Raw genomic sequence first — 23,865 nt, 5'->3', positions numbered from 1 at the left:
TAAGGCTACATCATGTCCCTGGCCATGTCACATCACCCCTCCCCTACATCCTCTTTCTGGTGCCAATCTTTTGAATTTATCCCTCCCCCCTGTGAGATTGAACATTGCCTTGTGGACAAATGAGTTGAAAAACTGCCAGACAAAAATGCAGTGTGAGGATTTATTTATCTTTCCAAAGTGTGCCACATACAGAAACATTGAAAAACAACAACTCCTGGTGACACAACACATAGTCTGACACTTAAGAGTTCAACATTGAACTTGTCAAAATAAATAAGTTCACAACCATCAAATTAAAAAGTTTCCTGTCCAAAGGTGAGCTATTGTCTTATTAACTAACATGGGTTGGCCATCAATGTACAAACTAGATGACTGGCTACAGCCATCAATGTACAAACTAGATGACTGGCTACAAACAAGATTAAAATGTAAAGCTCCAACTAACACATTATTATACCCCCAAGTTGATGTCAGTGAGTAAATTGAGATAGCCCAGACTTTCTATAATTACTATAAACTTGATACATGATTGATGATACAACATTTGGTAAGGGAAGTCTGATGTCAGTCAAAGTCATGGGAAAAACTTGATACATGATTGATGATACAACATTTGGTAAGGGAAGTCTGATGTCAGTCAAAGTCATGGGAAAACTTGATACATGATTGATGATACAACATTTGGTAAGGGAAGTCTGATGTCAGTCAAAGTCATGGGAAAAACCTGATTGTCATGGGAATAGATTAGGAAAACAATAGGCAACATAGGACAAGAGTCTAGTGAAGACCACTACAATAAATAGTCTAGTGGATCCATGGAATTAGTTCATTAATTAGCTTCAGTTTTATCCTCATCCACCTTTTTTTTCTCATCCTTAAAGAAAAGAAGGGGCATCATGCCCAGCAGACAGCCAATGGTCACTCCAATCACCTTGCCCTTCAAGACCAGGAAATAGAATTAAATTACAAGTGTCAACACAAACACTAGCCATCTATCTATAGAAGCTCAGTGCATTACGCAAAAATACATTTCTAGTTTATGCTCAGGTCTAAAGATCTAAAATGAATTATTGTTGATGTTTAAATGAGGATACAAGTAAATTACATATTTTTTTAAACTAACCAAAACAACCTTTAGAAATAAAAACCATAATGTGGGAAGCAAGAATTTTAGGAATACAAACCATGTTGGAAGCCCACTTTGTGCTGCCAATGTCCACTTGTGTGGGGCTGAGGTGAGGATTCTTTACACCAATCTTGGCAGCCCAGTTTTCTACATAGTGGGCCGACCTGCCAACACAGGGCCAAGGTTAGAGGGCAGCTCATAGGTCACCTATAGAGGTGTCACCTCAAACACTGATCACCTATAGAGGTGTCACCTCAAACACTGATCACCTTATCAAATACGCCAGCTTGGATAACCCAATTAACCTAGGCTAGTTTAACACTTTCATGGTCTATAATAACCCATTTACCAGCTACAGCCAGTCACTTACCCTAGACCAGCTACAGCCACATACCCTAGACCAGCTACAGCCAGTAACTTACCCTAGACCAGCTACAGCCACTTACCCTAGACCTGCTACAGCCACTTACCCTAGACCAGCTACAGCCAGCTAATTACCCTAGACCAGCTACAGCCACTTACCCTAGACCAGCTACAGGCTACAGCCAGCTAATTACCCTAGACCAGCTACAGTCACTTACCCTAGACCAGCTACAGCCAGCTAATTACCCTAGACCAGCTACAGCCACTTACCCTAGACCAGCTACAGCCACTTACCCTAGACCAGCTATAGCCAGCTAATTACCCTAGACCAGCTACAGACACTTACCCTAGACCAGCTACAGCCAGCCACTTACCCTAGACCAGCTACAGCCACATACCCTAGACCAGCTACAGTCACTTACCCTAGACCAGCTACAGCCAGCTAATTACCCTAGACCAGCTACAGTCACTTACCCTAGACCAGCTACAGCCACTTACCCTAGACCAGCTACATACACTTACCCTAGACCAGCTACAGCCACTTACCCTAGACCAGCTACAGCCACTTACCCTAGACCAGCTACAGCCAGCTAATTACCCTAGACCAGCTACAGTCACTTACCCTAGACCAGCTACAGCCAGCTAATTACCCTAGACCAGCTACAGCCACATACCCTAGACCAGCTACAGCCAGCTAATTACCCTAGACCAGCTACAGCCACTTACCCTAGACCAGCTACAGACACTTACTCTAGACCAGCTACAGCCAGCCACTTACCCTAGACCAGCTACAGCCAGCTAATTACCCTAGACCAGCTACAGTCACTTACTCTAGACCAGCTACAGCCAGCGAATTACCCTAGACCAGCTACAGCCACTTACCCTAGACCAGCTACAGCCAGAGAATTACCCTAGACCAGCTACAGCCAGCTAATTACCCTAGACCAGCTACAGCCACTTACCCTAGACCAGCTACAGCCACATACCCTAGACCAGCTACAGCCAGCTAATTACCCTAGACCAGCTACAGTCACTTACCCTAGACCAGCTACAGCCACTTACCCTAGATCAGGTACAGCTAATTACACTAGACCAGCTACAGCCACTTACCCTAGACCAGCTACAGCCAGTCACTTACCCTAGATCAGCTACAGCCACTTACCCTAGACCAGCTACAGCCACTTACCCTAGACCAGCTACAGTCACTCACCCTAGACCAGCTACAGCCACTTACCCTAGACCAGCTACAGCCACTTACCCTAGACCAGCTACAGTCACTTACCCTAGACCAGCTACAGCCAGCTAATTACCCTAGACCAGCTACAGCTACTTACCCTAGACCAGCTACAGCCACTTACCCTAGACCAGCTACAGCCACTTACCCTAGACCAGCTACAGCCACTTACCCTAGACCAGCTACAGCCACTTACCCTAGACCAGCTACAGCCACATACCCTAGACCAGCTACAGCCACTTACCCTAGACCAGCTACAGCCACTTACCCTAGACCAGCTACAGCCACTTACCCTAGACCAGCTACAGCCACTTACCCTAGACCAGCTACAGCCAGCTAATTACCCTAGACCAGCTACAGCCACTTACCCTAGACCAGCTACAGCCAGCTAATTACCCTAGACCAGCTACAGCCACTTACCCTAGACCAGCTACATCCACTTACCCTAGACCAGCTACAGCCACTTACCCTAGACCAGCTACATCCACTTACCCTAGACCAGCTACAGTCACTTACCCTAGACCAGCTACAGCCACTTACCCTAGACCAGCTACAGCCACTTACCCTAGACCAGCTACAGCCACTTACCCTAGACCAGCTACATCCACTTACCCTAGACCAGCTACAGCCACTTACCCTAGACCAGCTACAGCCACTTACCCTAGACCAGCTACAGTCACTTACCCTAGACCAGCTACAGCCACTTACCCTAGACCAGCTACAGCTACTTACCCTAGACCAGCTACAGCCACTTACCCTAGACCAGCTACAGTCACTTACCCTAGACCAGCTACAGCCAGCTAATTACCCTAGACCAGCTACAGCTACTTACCCTAGACCAGCTACAGCCACTTACCCTAGACCAGCTACAGCCACTTACCCTAGACCAGCTACAGCCACTTACCCTAGACCAGCTACAGCCACTTACCCTAGACCAGCTACAGCCACATACCCTAGACCAGCTACAGCCACTTACCCTAGACCAGCTACAGCCACTTACCCTAGACCAGCTACAGCCACTTACCCTAGACCAGCTACAGCCACTTACCCTAGACCAGCTACAGCCAGCTAATTACCCTAGACCAGCTACAGCCACTTACCCTAGACCAGCTACAGCCAGCTAATTACCCTAGACCAGCTACAGCCACTTACCCTAGACCAGCTACATCAGATATCAAATTCCCAAGTGCTGCAGCTGTAAAAGATAATGTATTTATTATCAGGTGAGCTAAACCATAAGACTTGGTAATGAGCTAAACTATGTCTTGGTAGTGGGCTGATCTATAAATAAGACTTGGTAGTGAGCTAAACTATAAGTCTTGGTAGTGAGCTAAACTTGGCAGATCTTAAAAGCGTGTCTAAATTAAATGAGAGGCTAGATAATTCAACTGACCTGCCATAGTGCTGATACCCAAGGTCACGCCAAGTGTCACGTCAATATATTCACCCTGAATAAAGATTTATTGGAGAGTTATTTATTCTGAATAAAGATTTATTGGAGTTATTTATTCTGAATAAAGATTTATAGGAGAGCTATTCATCCTGAATAAAGATTTATCATGGGGGTCATCCATAAATGACGTCACGCTTTTATGACGATTTTTACCTCTCCCCTCCGTCACAAAAAGCCAGACCCTCTCCCGCTAAAATGACGTCACACCTCAGCTTACAACCCCCCCCCCCCTCAAAATTGCAGTTGAATTTTTTTTTAAACATCGATATTTTTCCAAAATCTTGTCTGAAATATGTCAAAATAGAGTATTTTAATCAATTCCTATTATAATTTATTAAAACTGTTTTCTAAAACGCTAAATAACGTCTAAAATTCGTTTTCTAACACTTCTTATCTATAAAGCAAAAGTATGACATCGCATCATCTGAACCCCCCCCCTTCCCCCTCATCACACATCGTCACAAAATTACCGACCCCCCCCCCCCCCCCTCCCGTTACGAGTGCGACGTCATTTATGGACGACCCCATGGCCATTTTTTATCCTCAATAAAGATTTATAGGAGAGTTATTCACCCTGAATAAAGATTTATGGGAGTGTTATTCATCCTGAATAAAGATTTATAGGAGAGTTATTCACCCTGAATAAAGATTTATAGGAGAGTTATTCACCCTGAGTAAAGATTTATAGGAGAGTTATTCACCCTGAGTAAAGATTTATAGGAGAGTTATTCACCCTGAGTAAAGATTTATAGGAGAGTTATTCACCCTGAGTAAAGATTTATAGGAGAGTTATTCACCCTGAGTAAAGATGAATGTGACAGTCGCCTTGAAGAAAAAAAGCTCAGTTTAAATGTTTAAAGGTCATTACATATTGGCTTTGACTCTCGGGTCCCGTGAAAACAGCCTAGAGTAGAGGTCCTCAATGGACGGGCACATGGGGCCTAAGACAACAGCCTAGAGTAGAGGTCCTCAATGGACGGGCACATGGGGCCTAAGACAACAGCCTAGAGTAGAGGTCCTCAATGGACGGGCACATGGGGCCTAAGACAACAGCCTAGAGTAGAGGTCCTCAATGGACGGGCACATGGGGCCTAAGACAACAGCCTAGAGTAGAGGTCCTCAATGGACGGGCACATGGGGCCTAAGACAACAGCCTAGAGTAGAGGTCCTCAATGGACGGGCAGATGGGGCCTAAGACAACAGCCTAGAGTAGAGGAAAGGTCCTCAATGGACGGGCACATGGGGCCTAAGACAACAGCCTAGAGTAGAGGTCCTCAATGGACGGGCACATGGGGCCTAAGACAACAGCCTAGAGTAGAGGTCCTCAATGGACGGGCACATGGGGCCTAAGACAACAGCCTAGAGTAGAGGTCCTCAATGGACGGGCACATGGGGCCTAAGACAACAGCCTAGAGTAGAGGTCCTCAATGGACGGGCACATGGGGCCTAAGACAACAGCCTAGAGTAGAGGTCCTCAATGGACGGGCACATGGGGCCTAAGACAACAGCCTAGAGTAGAGGTCCTCAATGGACGGGCACATGGGGCCTAAGACAACAGCCTAGAGTAGAGGTCCTCAATGGACAGGCACATGGGGCCTAAGACAACAGCCTAGAGTAGAGGTCCTCAATGGACGGGCACATGGGGCCTAAGACAACAGCCTAGAGTAGAGGTCCTCAATGGACGGGCACATGGGGCCTACCACAACAGCCTAGAGTAGAGGTCCTCAATGGACAGGCACATGGGGCCTAAGACAACAGCCTAGAGTAGAGGTCCTCAATGGACGGGCACATGGGGCCTAAGACAACAGCCTAGAGTAGAGGTCCTCAATGGACGGGCACATGGGGCCTAAGACAACAGCCTAGAGTAGAGGTCCTCAATGGACGGGCACATGGGGCCTAAGACAACAGCCTAGAGTAGAGGAAAGGTCCTCAATGGACGGGCACATGGGGCCTAAGACAACAGCCTAGAGTAGAGGTCCTCAATGGACGGGCACATGGGGCCTAAGACAACAGCCTAGAGTAGAGGTCCTCAATGGACGGGCACATGGGGCCTAAGACAACAGCCTAGAGTAGAGGTCCTCAATGGACGGGCACATGGGGTCTAAGACAACAGCTTAGAACAGAGGAAAGGTCCTCAATGGACGGGCACATGGGGTCTAAGACAACAGCCTAGAGTAGAGGTCCTCAATGGACGGGCACATGGGGCCTAAGACAACAGCCTAGAGTAGAGGTCCTCAATGGACGGGCACATGGGGCCTAAGACAACAGCCTAGAGTAGAGGTCCTCAATGGACGGGCACATGGGGTCTAAGACAACAGCCTAGAGTAGAGGTCCTCAATGGACGGGCACATGGGGCCTACCACAACAGCCTAGAGTAGAGGTCCTCAATGGACGGGCACATGGGGTCTAAGACAACAGCCTAGAGTAGAGGTCCTCAATGGACGGGCACATGGGGTCTAAGACAACAGCCTAGAGTAGAGGAAAGGTCCTCAATGGACGGGCACATGGGGCCTAAGACAACAGCCTAGAGTAGAGGAAAGGTCCTCAATGGACGGGCACATGGGGCCTAAAACAACAGCCTAAAGTAGAGGTCCTCAATGGACGGGCACATGGGGCCTAAGACAACAGCCTAGAGTAGAGGTCCTCAATGGACGGGCACATGGGGTCTAAGACAACAGCCTAGAGTAGAGGAAAGGTCCTCAATGGACGGGCACATGGGGCTAAAACAACAGCCTAGAGTAGAGGTCCTCAATGGACGGGCACATGGGGTCTAAGACAACAGCCTAGAGTAGAGGTCCTCAATGGACGGGCACATGGGGCCTAAGACAACAGCCTAGAGTAGAGGTCCTCAATGGACGGGCACATGGGGCCTAAGACAACAGCCTAGAGTAGAGGTCCTCAATTGACGGGCACATGGGGCCTACCACAACAGCCTAGAGTAGAGGAAAGGTCCTCAATGGACGGGCACATGGGGTCTAAGACAACAGCCTAGAGTAGAGGTCCTCAATGGACGGGCACATGGGGCCTAAGACAACAGCCTAGAGTAGAGGAAAGGTCCTCAATGGACGGGCACATGGGGCCTAAGACAACAGCCTAGAGTAGAGGTCCTCAATGGACGGGCACATGGGGCCTAAGACAACAGCCTAGAGTAGAGGTCCTCAATGGACGGGCACATGGGGCCTAAGACAACAGCCTAGAGTAGAGGAAAGGTCCTCAATGGACGGGCACATGGGGCCTACCACAGCCTAGAGTAGAGGTCCTCAATGGACGGGCACATGGGGCCTAAGACAACAGCCTAGAGTAGAGGAAAGGTCCTCAATGGACGGGCACATGGGGCCTACCACAGCCTAGAGTAGAGGTCCTCAATGGACGGGCACATGGGGCCTAAGACAACAGCTTAGAACAGAGGAAAGGTCCTCAATGGACGGGCACATGGGGTCTAAGACAACAGCCTAGAGTAGAGGTCCTCAATGGACGGGCACATGGGGCCTAAGACAACAGCCTAGAGTAGAGGTCCTCAATGGACGGGCACATGGGGTCTAAGACAACAGCCTAGAGTAGAGGTCCTCAATGGACGGGCACATGGGGTCTAAGACAACAGCCTAGAGTAGAGGAAAGGTCCTCAATGGACGGGCACATGGGGTCTAAGACAACAGCCTAGAGTAGAGGTCCTCAATGGACGGGCACATGGGGTCTAAGACAACAGCCTAGAGTAGAGGAAAGGTCCTCAATGGACGGGCACATGGGGCCTAAAACAACAGCCTAGAGTAGAGGTCCTCAATGGACGGGCACATGGGGCCTAAGACAACAGCCTAGAGTAGAGGAAAGGTCCTCAATGGACGGGCACATGGGGCCTAAAACAACAGCCTAAAGTAGAGGTCCTCAATGGACGGGCACATGGGGCCTAAGACAACAGCCTAGAGTAGAGGTCCTCAATGGACGGGCACATGGGGCCTAAGACAACAGCCTAGAGGTCCTCAATGGACGGGCACATGGGGCTAAAACAACAGCCTAGAGTAGAGGTCCTCAATGGACGGGCACATGGGGCCTAAGACAACAGCCTAGAGTAGAGGTCCTCAATGGACGGGCACATGGGGCCTAAGACAACAGCCTAGAGTAGAGGAAAGGTCCTCAATGGACGGGCACATGGGGCTAAAACAACAGCCTAGAGTAGAGGTCCTCAATGGACGGGCACATGGGGCCTAAGACAACAGCCTAGAGTAGAGGTCCTCAATGGACGGGCACATGGGGCCTACCACAACAGCCTAGAGTAGAGGTCCTCAATGGACGGGCACATGGGGCCTAAGACAACAGCCTAGAGTAGAGGTCCTCAATGGACGGGCACATGGGGCCTAAGACAACAGCCTAGAGTAGAGGTCCTCAATGGACGGGCACATGGGGCCTAAGACAACAGCCTAGAGTAGAGGTCCTCAATGGACGGGCACATGGGGCCTACCACAACAGCCTAGAGTAGAGGTCCTCAATGGACGGGCACATGGGGCCTAAGACAACAGCCTAGAGTAGAGGTCCTCAATGGACGGGCACATGGGGCCTAAGACAACAGCCTAGAGTAGAGGTCCTCAATGGACGGGCACATGGGGTCTAAGACAACAGCCTAGAGTAGAGGAAAGGTCCTCAATGGACGGGCACATGGGGTCTAAGACAACAGCCTAGAGTAGAGGTCCTCAATGGACGGGCACATGGGGCCTAAGACAACAGCCTAGAGTAGAGGAAAGGTCCTCAATGGACGGGCACATGGGGCCTACCACAGCCTAGAGTAGAGGTCCTCAATGGACGGGCACATGGGGTCTAAGACAACAGCCTAGAGTAGAGGTCCTCAATGGACGGGCACATGGGGTCTAAGACAACAGCCTAGAGTAGAGGTCCTCAATTGACGGGCACATGGGGCCTACCACAACAGCCTAGAGTAGAGGAAAGGTCCTCAATGGACGGGCACATGGGGTCTAAGACAACAGCCTAGAGTAGAGGTCCTCAATGGACGGGCACATGGGGCCTACCACAGCCTAGAGTAGAGGTCCTCAATGGACGGGCACATGGGGCCTAAGACAACAGCTTAGAACAGAGGAAAGGTCCTCAATGGACGGGCACATGGGGTCTAAGACAACAGCCTAGAGTAGAGGTCCTCAATGGACGGGCACATGGGGCCTAAGACAACAGCCTAGAGTAGAGGTCCTCAATGGACGGGCACATGGGGCCTAAGACAACAGCCTAGAGTAGAGGTCCTCAATGGACGGGCACATGGGGCCTACCACAACAGCCTAGAGTAGAGGTCCTCAATGGACGGGCACATGGGGCCTAAGACAACAGCCTAGAGTAGAGGTCCTCAATGGACGGGCACATGGGGCCTAAGACAACAGCCTAGAGTAGAGGTCCTCAATGGACGGGCACATGGGGCCTAAGACAACAGCCTAGAGTAGAGGTCCTCAATGGACGGGCACATGGGGCCTAAGACAACAGCCTAGAGTAGAGGTCCTCAATGGACGGGCACATGGGGCCTACCACAACAGCCTAGAGTAGAGGAAAGGTCCTCAATGGACGGGCACATGGGGCCTAAGACAACAGCCTAGAGTAGAGGAAAGGTCCTCAATGGACGGGCACATGGGGCCTAAAACAACAGCCTAGAGTAGAGGAAAGGTCCTCAATGGACGGGCACATGGGGCCTACGACTTAAGGGTCATTCATTTAAGACGTCCAAAAAAATTTAGTAGACCTATCAAAATATGCTGCAAAATTACTAATACATCAACATGTAATGTGTACCTTGCTACATTATTAACTGGTAATGTAATGTAGAATTTGATATTTTTGGTAACAGCAGTAACATCTATCCCTAAATAATAATAAGTTGAGCCTAGAAAGTGTTGGGGGAAAAGCATATTTTAAACGACAGTATAAATTAGACGCTATGGGTTTAAATGTTTCTGTCAATACCAAACAAAAACAGCAAAATACTAAACATTTGATTTTGTATTAAATAGTATTATTTCCTGCCTTAAATTATCAACAATATTTGTTTAATTGAAAAATGCTGTAGACCGAACATTTTAATGTCATTTGTGGCTGTCTAGTTATTAACGACTATATGGGTTAGGGTAAATTCTGCTAATCAACGTGACGTCAATATATTACATTGACGTTAATTAGCTTTACACCAGAGGAGTAGCGAGGGCGGGGTTGCGGAACGCACCGGGCGACACCGTTTAGGGGGTGACACCATGGCAAAAAACTGCAAAATGTACAAATGAAAAATGCTTTTTGCCAGTTTCTTTCATGATTAACTGAAGTTAAATAGTCTTTAAAGTACAAATCGACAAGTATTACTAGTGGGTGACACCATGACGTAACCACTGTAACTATAGAGAAAAGAATGCTACATCAAACTGTATGCGTATGCGGCATATATTAAAATTATAGGCCTATGTAGGCCGGCGAAAACACACACAAACACACACATATATATATATATATATATATATATATATATATATATATATATATATATATATATATATACATATATATTGTTTCGGGAACACGGCATTACCCCCTGTCAATTATCCCCCCCCCCCGTAGGACATTACTCCCCGGTCATAGCTTAAGGTTCATCTAGGTTTAGAGCTGGGTTTGTTTGGGCTAGGTCTAGGGTTAAGGTAAAGGGCTAGGGTTAGAATTATGATCAGGGTTAGGCTTAAATCAATGTCTAGAGTTGGATTTGGTTTTATTTTAGGGTGAGGTGAATTCTTATGTTTTTCGTCTTTGTCTTAAGGTTAGGATTAAGGTAATATACTGGTTAGAGTTGGAGTTAGAATCAGGATTCTATTTTGGTGGATAAGGGGGGGGGGGGGGTAATATACAGTTACATTTCTGATACATTTTTCACCCGTTGTACTGCGGATAATTAACACGAGAACTGCCAGTTTAATTAATAACCTACATTTTATGTGAAGTTTTTTTTTAAAAATATAAGTATTTTGTTGATAATGAATCCAACATGTTGACGTTCACAATGACCCGCCAACCCCCCTCCTCCCCCTCCCCCAGCCACACGCGTCCACAAAAGTCGATTATACCCCCCCCCCCCCTCCAAAACCACGTGTGGACGCCATAAATGAATGACCCCCTACTAGAGCCAAACCTGAATTCAGAGTAACCACGTTTTTATGGACCCGTGTCAGATACACGTTGGTAGACCCGTGTCAGATACACGTTGATAGACCCGTGTCAGATACACGTTGATAGACCCGTGTCAGATACACGTTGATAGACCCGTGTCAGATACACGCTGATAGACCCGTGTCGAATACACGTTGATAGACCCGTGTCAGATACACGTTGATAGACCCGTGTCAGATACACGTTGATAGACCCGTGTCAGATACACGTTGATAGACCCGTGTCAGATACACGCTGATAGACCCGTGTCAGATACACGCTGATAGACCCGTGTCGAATACACGCTGATAGACCCGTGTCGAATACACGTTGATAGACCCGTGTCAGATACACGTTGGTAGACCCGTGTCAGATACACGTTGGTAGACCCGTGTCAGATACACGCTGATGGACCTACGCTAAGATGAACCGAGTCTGTCAAGACGGCAAATCAATGGACTAATTTAAGTGGCGACAGGTGACTAACCAGTGACCTAGATTCGTTTCACCAGCCTTACACTACACGGGAGGTTCACCGGACCTTCATACCACCAGACTAAAAGACCTTCATACTACCAGACTAAAAGACCTTCATACTACCAGACTAAAAGACCTTCATACCACCAGACTAAAAGACCTTCATACCACCAGACTTAAAGACCTTCATACTACCAGACTAAAAGACCTTCATACTACCAGACTAAAAGACCTTCATACCACCAGACTAAAAGACCTTCATACCACCAGACTAAAAGACCTTCATACTACCAGACTAAAAGACCTTCATACCCCCAGACTAAAAGACCTTCATACCCCCAGACTAAAAGACCTTCATACCACCAGACTAAAAGACCTTCATACCACCAGACTAAAAGACCTTCATACCACCAGACTAAAAGACCTTCATAAGACCAGACTAAAAGACCTTCATACCACCAGACTAAAAGACCTTCATACCACAGACTAAAAGACCTTCATACCCCCAGACTAAAAGACCTTCATACCACCAGACTAAAAGACCTTCATAAGACCAGACTAAAAGACCTTCATACCACCAGACTAAAAGACCTTCATAAGACCAGACTAAAAGACCTTCATACCACCAGACTAAAAGACCTTCACACCACAGACTAAAAGACCTTCATACAACCAGACTAAAAGACCTTCATACTACCAGACTAAAAGACCTTCATACCACCAGACTAAAAGACCTTCATACCACCAGACTAAAAGACCTTCATACCACCAGACTAAAAGACCTTCATACCCCCAGACTAAAAGACCTTCATACCCCCAGACTAAAAGACCTTCATACCACCAGACTAAAAGACCTTCATACCACCAGACTAAAAGACCTTCATACCACCAGACTTAAAGACCTTTATACCACATTACCAACTGGCTAACATATTTTCACTCCCCACCCCATTAAGACCAAACAAAAAAAGGGGTAATTTAACCTTTAACAAAAAAAGCTTTTAAAAAAAATATTGTAGAGCCGCAGCCCTCCTTCTCTCCCCCCCCCCCCCCCCCAGCTTAAAACTGAATAATGTAACAGCATTTGATAAAAAGCTCTAAATCTAAATCTGAAAGAAAAGAATCAATACGTATACGCCATAATTTCCATGGCAACAATATACTGCATCTCTCTCTTTTCTACCTTCACAAGAAAACAGTTCTCAACTTCTAAGCTCTGTCTTCCCAGACAGCTTGTCTACTGTCCAGACAGCTTGTCTACTGTCCAGACAGCTTCAGTCACACTGCCCAGACAGCTTCAGTCATACATGAACGTCACAGGTAGCAACATTAAACATGAACGTCACAGGTAGCAACATTAAACATGAACGTCACAGGTAGCAACATTAAACATGAACGTCACAGGTAGCAACATTTAACATGAACGTCACAGGTAGCAACATTAAACATGAACGTCACAGGTAGCAACATTAAACATGAACGTCACAGGTAGCAACATTTAACATCAACGTCACAGGTAGCAACATTAAACATGAACGTCACAGGTAGCAACATTAAACATGAACGTCGCAGGTAGCAACATTAAACATGAACGTCACAGGTAGCAACATTAAACATGAACGTAACACGGAGCAACATGAACGTCACAGGTAGCAACATGAACGTCACAGGTAGCAACATGAACGTCACAGGTAGCAACATGAACGTCACAGGTAGCAACATGAACGTCATAGGTAGCAACATGAACGTCACAGGTAGCAACATGAACGTCACAGGTAGCAACATGACCGTCACAGGTAGCAACATGAACGTCACAGGTTTGCAACATGAACGTCACAGGTAGCAACATGAACGTCACAGGTAGCAACATTAAACATGAACGTTATAGGTAGCAACATTAAACATGAACGTCACAGGTAGCAACATGAACGTCACGGGTAGCAACATTAACGTCACAGGTAGCAACATGAACGTCACAGGTAGCAACATGAACGTCACAGGTAGCAACATGAACGTCACAGGTAGCAACATTAAACATGAACGTCACAGGTAGCAACATTAAACATGAACGTCACAGGTAGTAACATTAAACATGAACGTCACAGGTAGCAACATTAAACATGAACGTCACAGGTAGTAACATGAACGTCACGGGTAGCAACATGAACGTCACAGGTAGCAACATGAACGTCACAGGTAGCAACATGAACGTCACAGGTAGCAACATGAACGTCACAGGTAGCAACATTAAACATGAACGTCACAGGCAGCAACATTAAACATGAACGTCACAGGTAGCAACATTAAACATGAACGTCACAGGTAGCAGCATTAAACATGAACGTCACAGGTAGCAACATTAAACATGAACGTCACAGGTAGCAACATGAACGTCACAGGTAGCAACATGAACGTCACAGGTAGCAACATGAACGTCACAGGTAGCAACATGAACGTCACAGGTAGCAACATGAAAGGCACAGGTAGCAACATGAACGTCACAGGTAGCAAAATGAACGTCACAGGTAGCAACATGAACGTCACAGGTAGCAACATTAAAAATGAACGTCACAGGTAGCAACATTAAACATGAACGTCACAGGTAGCAACATGAACGTCACAGGTAGCAACATGAACGTCACAGGTAGCAACATGAACGTCACAGGTAGCAACATGAACGTCACAGGTAGCAACATGAACGTCACAGGTAGCAACATGAACGTCACAGGTAGCAACATGAACGTCACAAGTAGCAACATGAACGTCACAGGTAGCAACATAAACGTCACAGGTAGCAACATGAACGTCACAGGTAGCAATATGAACGTCACGGGTAGCAACATGAACGTCACAGGTAGCAACATTAAACATGAACGTCACAGGTAGCAGCATTAAACATGAACGTCACAGGTAGCAACATGAACGTCACAGGTAGCAACATGAACGTCACAGGTAGCAACATTAAACATGAACGTCACAGGTAGCAATATGAACGTCACGGGTAGCAACATGAACGTCACAGGTAGCAACATGAACGTCACAGGTAGCAACATGAACGTCACGGGTAGCAACATGAACGTCACAGGTAGCAACATGAACGTCACAGGTAGCAACATGAACGTCACAGGTAGCAACATGAACGTCACAGGTAGCAACATGACCGTCACAGGTTTGCAACATGAACGTCACAGGTAGCAACATGAACGTCACAGGTAGCAACATTAAACATGAACGTTATAGGTAGCAACATTAAACATGAACGTCACAGGTAGCAACATGAACGTCACAGGTAGCAACATGAACGTCACAGGTAGCAACATGAACGTCACAGGTAGCAACATTAAACATGAACGTCACAGGTAGCAACATTAAACATGAACGTCACAGGTAGTAACATTAAACATGAACGTCACAGGTAGCAACATTAAACATGAACGTCACAGGTAGCAACATTAAACATGAACGTCACAGGTAGCAACATTAAACATGAACGTCACAGGTAGCAACATTAAACATGAAAGTCACAGGTAGCAACATGAACGTCACAGGTAGCAACATGAACGTCACAGGTAGCAACATGAACGTCACAGGTAGCAACATGAACGTCACAGGTAGCAACATGAACGTCACAGGTAGCAACATGAACGTCACAGGTAGCAACATAAACGTCACAGGTAGCAACATGAACGTCACAGGTAGCAACATGAAAGGCACAGGTAGCAACATGAACGTCACAGGTAGCAAAATGAACGTCACAGGTAGCAACATGAACGTCACAAGTAGCAACATGAACGTCACAGGTAGCAACATGAACGTCACTGGTAGCAACATGAACGTCACAGGTAGCAACATTAAACATGAACGCCACAGGTAGCAACATTAAACATGAACGTCACAGGTAGCAACATGAACGTCACAGGTAGCAACATGAACGTCACAGGTAGCAACATGAACGTCACAGGTAGCAACATGAACGTCACAGGTAGCAACATGAACGTCACAGGTAGCAACATGAACGTCACAGGTAGCAACATGAACGTCACAGGTAGCAACATGAACGTCACAGGTAGCAACATGAACGTCACAAGTAGCAACATGAACGTCACAGGTAGCAACATGAACGTCACAGGTAGCAACATAAACGTCACAGGTAGCAATATGAACGTCACGGGTAGCAACATGAACGTCACAGGTAGCAACATTAAACATGAACGTCACAAGTAGCAGCATTAAACATGAACGTCACAGGTAGCAACATGAACGTCACAGGTAGCAACATGAACGTCACGGGTAGCAACATGAACGTCACAGGTAGCAACATTAAACATGAACGTCACAAGTAGCAGCATTAAACATGAACGTCACAGGTAGCAACATGAACGTCACAGGTAGCAACATGAACGTCACAGGTAGCAACATGAACGTCACAGGTAGCAACATTAAACATGAACGTCACATGTAGCAATATGAACGTCACGGGTAGCAACATGAACGTCACAGGTAGCAACATGAACGTCACAGGTAGCAACATGAACGTCACGGGTAGCAACATGAACGTCACAGGTAGCAACATGAACGTCACAGGTAGCAACATGAACGTCACAGGTAGCAACATGAACGTCACAGGTAGCAACATGACCGTCACAGGTTTGCAACATGAACGTCACAGGTAGCAACATGAACGTCACAGGTAGCAACATTAAACATGAACGTCACAGGTAGCAACATTAACGTCACAGGTAGCAACATGAACGTCACAGGTAGCAACATGAACGTCACAGGTAGCAACATTAAACATGAACGTCACAGGTAGCAACATTAAACATGAACGTCACAGGTAGTAACATTAAACATGAACGTCACAGGTAGCAACATTAAACATGAACGTCACAGGTAGCAACATTAAAAATTAACGTCACAGGTAGCAACATGAACGTCACAGGTAGCAACATGAACGTCACAGGTAGCAACATGAACGTCACAGGTAGCAACATGAACGTCACAGGTAGCAACATGAACGTCACAGGTAGCAACATGAACGTCACAGGTAGCAACATGAACGTCACAAGTAGCAACATGAACGTCACAGGTAGCAACATGAACGTCACTGGTAGCAACATGAACGTCACAGGTAGCAACATTAAACATGAACGCCACAGGTAGCAACATTAAACATGAACGTCACAGGTAGCAACATGAACGTCACAGGTAGCAACATGAACGTCACAGGTAGCAACATGAACGTCACAGGTAGCAACATTAAACATGAACGTCACAGGTAGCAGCATTAAACATGAACGTCACAGGTAGCAACATGAACGTCACAGGTAGCAACATGAACGTCACAGGTAGCAACATTAAACATGAACGTCACAGGTAGCAACATTAAACATGAACGTCACAGGTAGTAACATTAAACATGAACGTCACAGGTAGCAACATTAAACATGAACGTCACAGGTAGCAACATTAAAAATTAACGTCACAGGTAGCAACATGAACGTCACAGGTAGCAACATGAACGTCACAGGTAGCAACATGAACGTCACAGGTAGCAACATGAACGTCACAGGTAGCAACATGAACGTCACAGGTAGCAACATGAACGTCACAAGTAGCAACATGAACGTCACAGGTAGCAACATGAACGTCACTGGTAGCAACATGAACGTCACAGGTAGCAACATTAAACATGAACGCCACAGGTAGCAACATTAAACATGAACGTCACAGGTAGCAACATGAACGTCACAGGTAGCAACATGAACGTCACAGGTAGCAACATGAACGTCACAGGTAGCAACATGAACGTCACAAGTAGCAACATGAACGTCACAGGTAGCAACATGAACGTCACAGGTAGCAACATAAACGTCACAGGTAGCAATATGAACGTCACGGGTAGCAACATGAACGTCACAGGTAGCAACATTAAACATGAACGTCACAAGTAGCAGCATTAAACATGAACGTCACAGGTAGCAACATGAACGTCACAGGTAGCAACATGAACGTCACAGGTAGCAACATGAACGTCACAGGTAGCAACATTAAACATGAACGTCACATGTAGCAATATGAACGTCACGGGTAGCAACATGAACGTCACAGGTAGCAACATGAACGTCACGGGTAGCAACATGAACGTCACAGGTAGCAACATGAACGTCACAGGTAGCAACATTAAACATGAACGTCACATGTAGCAATATGAACGTCACGGGTAGCAACATGAACGTCACAGGTAGCAACATGAACGTCACGGGTAGCAACATGAACGTCACAGGTAGCAACATGAACGTCACAGGTAGCAACATGAACGTCACAGGTAGCAACATGAACGTCACAGGTAGCAACATGAACGTCACAGGTAGCAACATGAACGTCACAGGTAGCAACATGACCGTCACAGGTTTGCAACATGAACGTCACAGGTAGCAACATGAACGTCACAGGTAGCAACATTAAACATGAACGTTATAGGTAGCAACATTAAACATGAACGTCACAGGTAGCAACATTAACGTCACAGGTAGCAACATGAACGTCACAGGTAGCAACATGAACGTCACAGGTAGCAACATTAAACATGAACGTCACAGGTAGCAACATTAAACATGAACGTCACAGGTAGTAACATTAAACATGAACGTCACAGGTAGCAACATTAAACATGAACGTCACAGGTAGCAACATTAAAAATTAACGTCACAGGTAGCAACATGAACGTCACAGGTAGCAACATGAACGTCACAGGTAGCAACATGAACGTCACAGGTAGCAACATGAACGTCACAGGTAGCAACATGAACGTCACAGGTAGCAACATGAAAGGCACAGGTAGCAACATGAACGTCACAAGTAGCAACATGAACGTCACAGGTAGCAACATGAACGTCACTGGTAGCAACATGAACGTCACAGGTAGCAACATTAAACATGAACGCCACAGGTAGCAACATTAAACATGAACGTCACAGGTAGCAACATGAACGTCACAGGTAGCAACATGACCGTCACAGGTTTGCAACATGAACGTCACAGGTAGCAACATGAACGTCACAGGTAGCAACATTAAACATGAACGTTATAGGTAGCAACATTAAACATGAACGTCACAGGTAGCAACATTAACGTCACAGGTAGCAACATGAACGTCACAGGTAGCAACATGAACGTCACAGGTAGCAACATTAAACATGAACGTCACAGGTAGCAACATTAAACATGAACGTCACAGGTAGTAACATTAAACATGAACGTCACAGGTAGCAACATTAAACATGAACGTCACAGGTAGCAACATTAAAAATTAACGTCACAGGTAGCAACATGAACGTCACAGGTAGCAACATGAACGTCACATGTAGCAACATGAACGTCACAGGTAGCAACATGAACGTCACAGGTAGCAACATGAACGTCACAAGTAGCAACATGAACGTCACAGGTAGCAACATGAACGTCACAAGTAGCAACATGAACGTCACAGGTAGCAACATGAACGTCACTGGTAGCAACATGAACGTCACAGGTAGCAACATTAAACATGAACGCCACAGGTAGCAACATTAAACATGAACGTCACAGGTAGCAACATGAACGTCACAGGTAGCAACATGAACGTCACAGGTAGCAACATGAACGTCACAGGTAGCAACATGAACGTCACATGTAGCAACATGAACGTCACAGGTAGCAACATGAACGTCACAGGTAGCAACATGAACGTCACAAGTAGCAACATGAACGTCACAGGTAGCAACATGAACGTCACAGGTAGCAATATGAACGTCACGGGTAGCAACATGAACGTCACAGGTAGCAACATGAACGTCACAGGTAGCAACATTAAACATGAACGTCACAGGTAGCAACATTAAACATGAACGTCACAGGTAGCAATATGAACGTCACGGGTAGCAACATGAACGTCACAGGTAGCAACATGAACGTCACAGGTAGCAACATGAACGTCACAGGTAGCAACATTAAACATGAACGTCACAGGTAGCAATATGAACGTCACGGGTAGCAACATGAACGTCACAGGTAGCAACATGAACGTCACAGGTAGCAACATGAACGTCACAGGTAGCAACATGAACGTCACAGGTAGCAACATGAACGTCACAGGTAGCAACATTAAACATGAACGTCACAGGTAGCAGCATTAAACATGAACGTCACAGGTAACAACATGAACGTCACAGGTAGCAACATGAACGTCACAGGTAGCAACATTAAACATGAACGTTATAGGTAGCAACATTAAACATGAACGTCACAGGTAGCAACATGAACGTCACGGGTAGCAACATTAACGTCACAGGTAGCAACATGAACGTCACAGGTAGCAACATGAACGTCACAGGTAGCAACATGAACGTCACAGGTAGCAACATTAAACATGAACGTCACAGGTAGCAACATTAAACATGAACGTCACAGGTAGCAACATTAAACATGAACGTCACAGGTAGCAGCATTAAACATGAACGTCACAGGTAGCAACATGAACGTCACAGGTAGCAACATGAACGTCACAGGTAGCAACATTAAACATGAACGTCACAGGTAGCAATATGAACGTCACGGGTAGCAACATGAACGTCACAGGTAGCAACATGAACGTCACAGGTAGCAACATGAACGTCACGGGTAGCAACATGAACGTCACAGGTAGCAACATGAACGTCACAGGTAGCAACATGAACGTCACAGGTAGCAACATGACCGTCACAGGTTTGCAACATGAACGTCACAGGTAGCAACATGAACGTCACAGGTAGCAACATTAAACATGAACGTTATAGGTAGCAACATTAAACATGAACGTCACAGGTAGCAACATGAACGTCACAGGTAGCAACATGAACGTCACTGGTAGCAACATGAACGTCACAGGTAGCAACATTAAACATGAACGTCACAGGTAGCAACATTAAACATGAACGTCACAGGTAGCAACATGAACGTCACAGGTAGCAACATGAACGTCACAGGTAGCAACATGAACGTCACAGGTAGCAACATGAACGTCACAGGTAGCAACATGAACGTCACAGGTAGCAACATGAACGTCACAGGTAGCAACATGAACGTCACAGGTAGCAACATGAACGTCACAGGTAGCAACATGAACGTCACAAGTAGCAACATGAACGTCACAGGTAGCAACATGAACGTCACAGGTAGCAACATGAACGTCACAGGTAGCAATATGAACGTCACGGGTAGCAACATGAACGTCTCAGGTAGCAACATTAAACATGAACGTCACAAGTAGCAGCATTAAACATGAACGTCACAGGTAGCAACATGAACGTCACAGGTAGCAACATGAACGTCACAGGTAGCAACATGAACGTCACAGGTAGCAACATTAAACATGAACGTCACATGTAGCAATATGAACGTCACGGGTAGCAACATGAACGTCACAGGTAGCAACATGAACGTCACAGGTAGCAACATGAACGTCACGGGTAGCAACATGAACGTCACAGGTAGCAACATGAACGTCACAGGTAGCAACATGAACGTCACAGGTAGCAACATGAACGTCACAGGTAGCAACATGACCGTCACAGGTTTGCAACATGAACGTCACAGGTAGCAACATGAACGTCACAGGTAGCAACATTAAACATGAACGTTATAGGTAGCAACATTAAACATGAACGTCACAGGTAGCAACATTAACGTCACAGGTAGCAACATGAACGTCACAGGTAGCAACATGAACGTCACAGGTAGCAACATTAAACATGAACGTCACAGGTAGCAACATTAAACATGAACGTCACAGGTAGTAACATTAAACATGAACGTCACAGGTAGCAACATTAAACATGAACGTCACAGGTAGCAACATTAAACATGAACGTCACAGGTAGCAACATTAAACATGAACGTCACAGGTAGCAACATTAAAAATTAACGTCACAGGTAGCAACATGAACGTCACAGGTAGCAACATGAACGTCACGGGTAGCAACATGAACGTCACAGGTAGCAACATGAACGTCACAGGTAGCAACATGAACGTCACAGGTAGCAACATTAAACATGAACGTCACAGGCAGCAACATTAAACATGAACGTCACAGGTAGTAACATTAAACATGAACGTCACAGGTAGCAACATTAAACATGAACGTCACAGGTAGCAATATGAACGTCACGGGTAGCAACATGAACGTCACAGGTAGCAACATGAACGTCACAGGTAGCAACATTAAACATGAACGTCACAGGTAGCAACATGAACGTCACATGTAGCAACATGAACGTCACAGGTAGCAACATGAACGTCACAGGTAGCAACATGAACGTCACAAGTAGCAACATGAACGTCACAGGTAGCAACATGAACGTCACAGGTAGCAACATGAACGTCACAGGTAGCAACATTAAACATGAACGTCACAGGTAGCAATATGAACGTCACGGGTAGCAACATGAACGTCAAAGGTAGCAACATGAACGTCACAGGTAGCAACATGAACGTCACAGGTAGCAACATGAACGTCACAGGTAGCAACATGAACGTCACAAGTAGCAACATGAACGTCACAGGTAGCAACATGAACGTCACAGGTAGCAACATGAACGTCACAGGTAGCAACATGAACGTCACAGGTAGCAACATGAACGTCACAGGTAGCAACATGAACGTCACAGGTAGCAACATGAACGTCACAGGTAGCAACATGAACGTCACAAGTAGCAACATGAACGTCACAGGTAGCAACATGAACGTCACAGGTAGCAACATAAACGTCACAGGTAGCAATATGAACGTCACGGGTAGCAACATGAACGTCACAGGTAGCAACATTAAACATGAACGTCACAAGTAGCAGCATTAAACATGAACGTCACAGGTAGCAACATGAACGTCACAGGTAGCAACATGAACGTCACAGGTAGCAACATGAACGTCACAGGTAGCAACATTAAACATGAACGTCACATGTAGCAATATGAACGTCACGGGTAGCAACATGAACGTCACAGGTAGCAACATGAACGTCACAGGTAGCAACATGAACGTCACGGGTAGCAACATGAACGTCACAGGTAGCAACATGAACGTCACAGGTAGCAACATGAACGTCACAGGTAGCAACATGAACGTCACAGGTAGCAACATGACCGTCACAGGTTTGCAACATGAACGTCACAGGTAGCAACATGAACGTCACAGGTAGCAACATTAAACATGAACGTCACAGGTAGCAACATTAACGTCACAGGTAGCAACATGAACGTCACAGGTAGCAACATGAACGTCACAGGTAGCAACATTAAACATGAACGTCACAGGTAGCAACATTAAACATGAACGTCACAGGTAGTAACATTAAACATGAACGTCACAGGTAGCAACATTAAACATGAACGTCACAGGTAGCAACATTAAAAATTAACGTCACAGGTAGCAACATGAACGTCACAGGTAGCAACATGAACGTCACAGGTAGCAACATGAACGTCACAGGTAGCAACATGAACGTCACAGGTAGCAACATGAACGTCACAGGTAGCAACATGAACGTCACAGGTAGCAACATGAACGTCACAAGTAGCAACATGAACGTCACAGGTAGCAACATGAACGTCACTGGTAGCAACATGAACGTCACAGGTAGCAACATTAAACATGAACGCCACAGGTAGCAACATTAAACATGAACGTCACAGGTAGCAACATGAACGTCACAGGTAGCAACATGAACGTCACAGGTAGCAACATGAACGTCACAGGTAGCAACATTAAACATGAACGTCACAGGTAGCAGCATTAAACATGAACGTCACAGGTAGCAACATGAACGTCACAGGTAGCAACATGAACGTCACAGGTAGCAACATTAAACATGAACGTCACAGGTAGCAACATTAAACATGAACGTCACAGGTAGTAACATTAAACATGAACGTCACAGGTAGCAACATTAAACATGAACGTCACAGGTAGCAACATTAAAAATTAACGTCACAGGTAGCAACATGAACGTCACAGGTAGCAAC

The 23,865-nt window shown here is 46.0% G+C and overlaps 1 protein-coding gene across 1 annotated transcript in view; it reads right to left on the bottom strand.

Annotated features, from left to right (window-relative positions):
* Positions 1–146: 146 nt before the first annotated feature.
* Positions 147–23,865, bottom strand: part of LOC131937930 (transmembrane protein 65) — a gene marked incomplete at its 5' end in the record, with an annotated part of 45,868 nt that continues 22,149 nt past the window's right edge. The window contains 4 exons of the mRNA XM_059295703.1: positions 147–937; positions 1,185–1,290; positions 3,876–3,918; positions 4,117–4,171. Coding sequence (XP_059151686.1) covers positions 830–937; positions 1,185–1,290; positions 3,876–3,918; positions 4,117–4,171 — 312 coding nt within the window. The remainder of the gene's footprint in view (positions 938–1,184; positions 1,291–3,875; positions 3,919–4,116; positions 4,172–23,865) is intronic.

This window comes from Physella acuta, unplaced genomic scaffold (genome assembly GCF_028476545.2).
Source record: "Physella acuta isolate Inbredline_101_S28 unplaced genomic scaffold, ASM2847654v3 ptg000225l, whole genome shotgun sequence".
Classification (NCBI taxonomy): Eukaryota; Metazoa; Mollusca; class Gastropoda; family Physidae; genus Physella; species Physella acuta.
The sequence above is the reverse complement of the archived record's forward strand: the minus strand, read 5'-3'. Positions and strand labels throughout refer to the sequence as shown.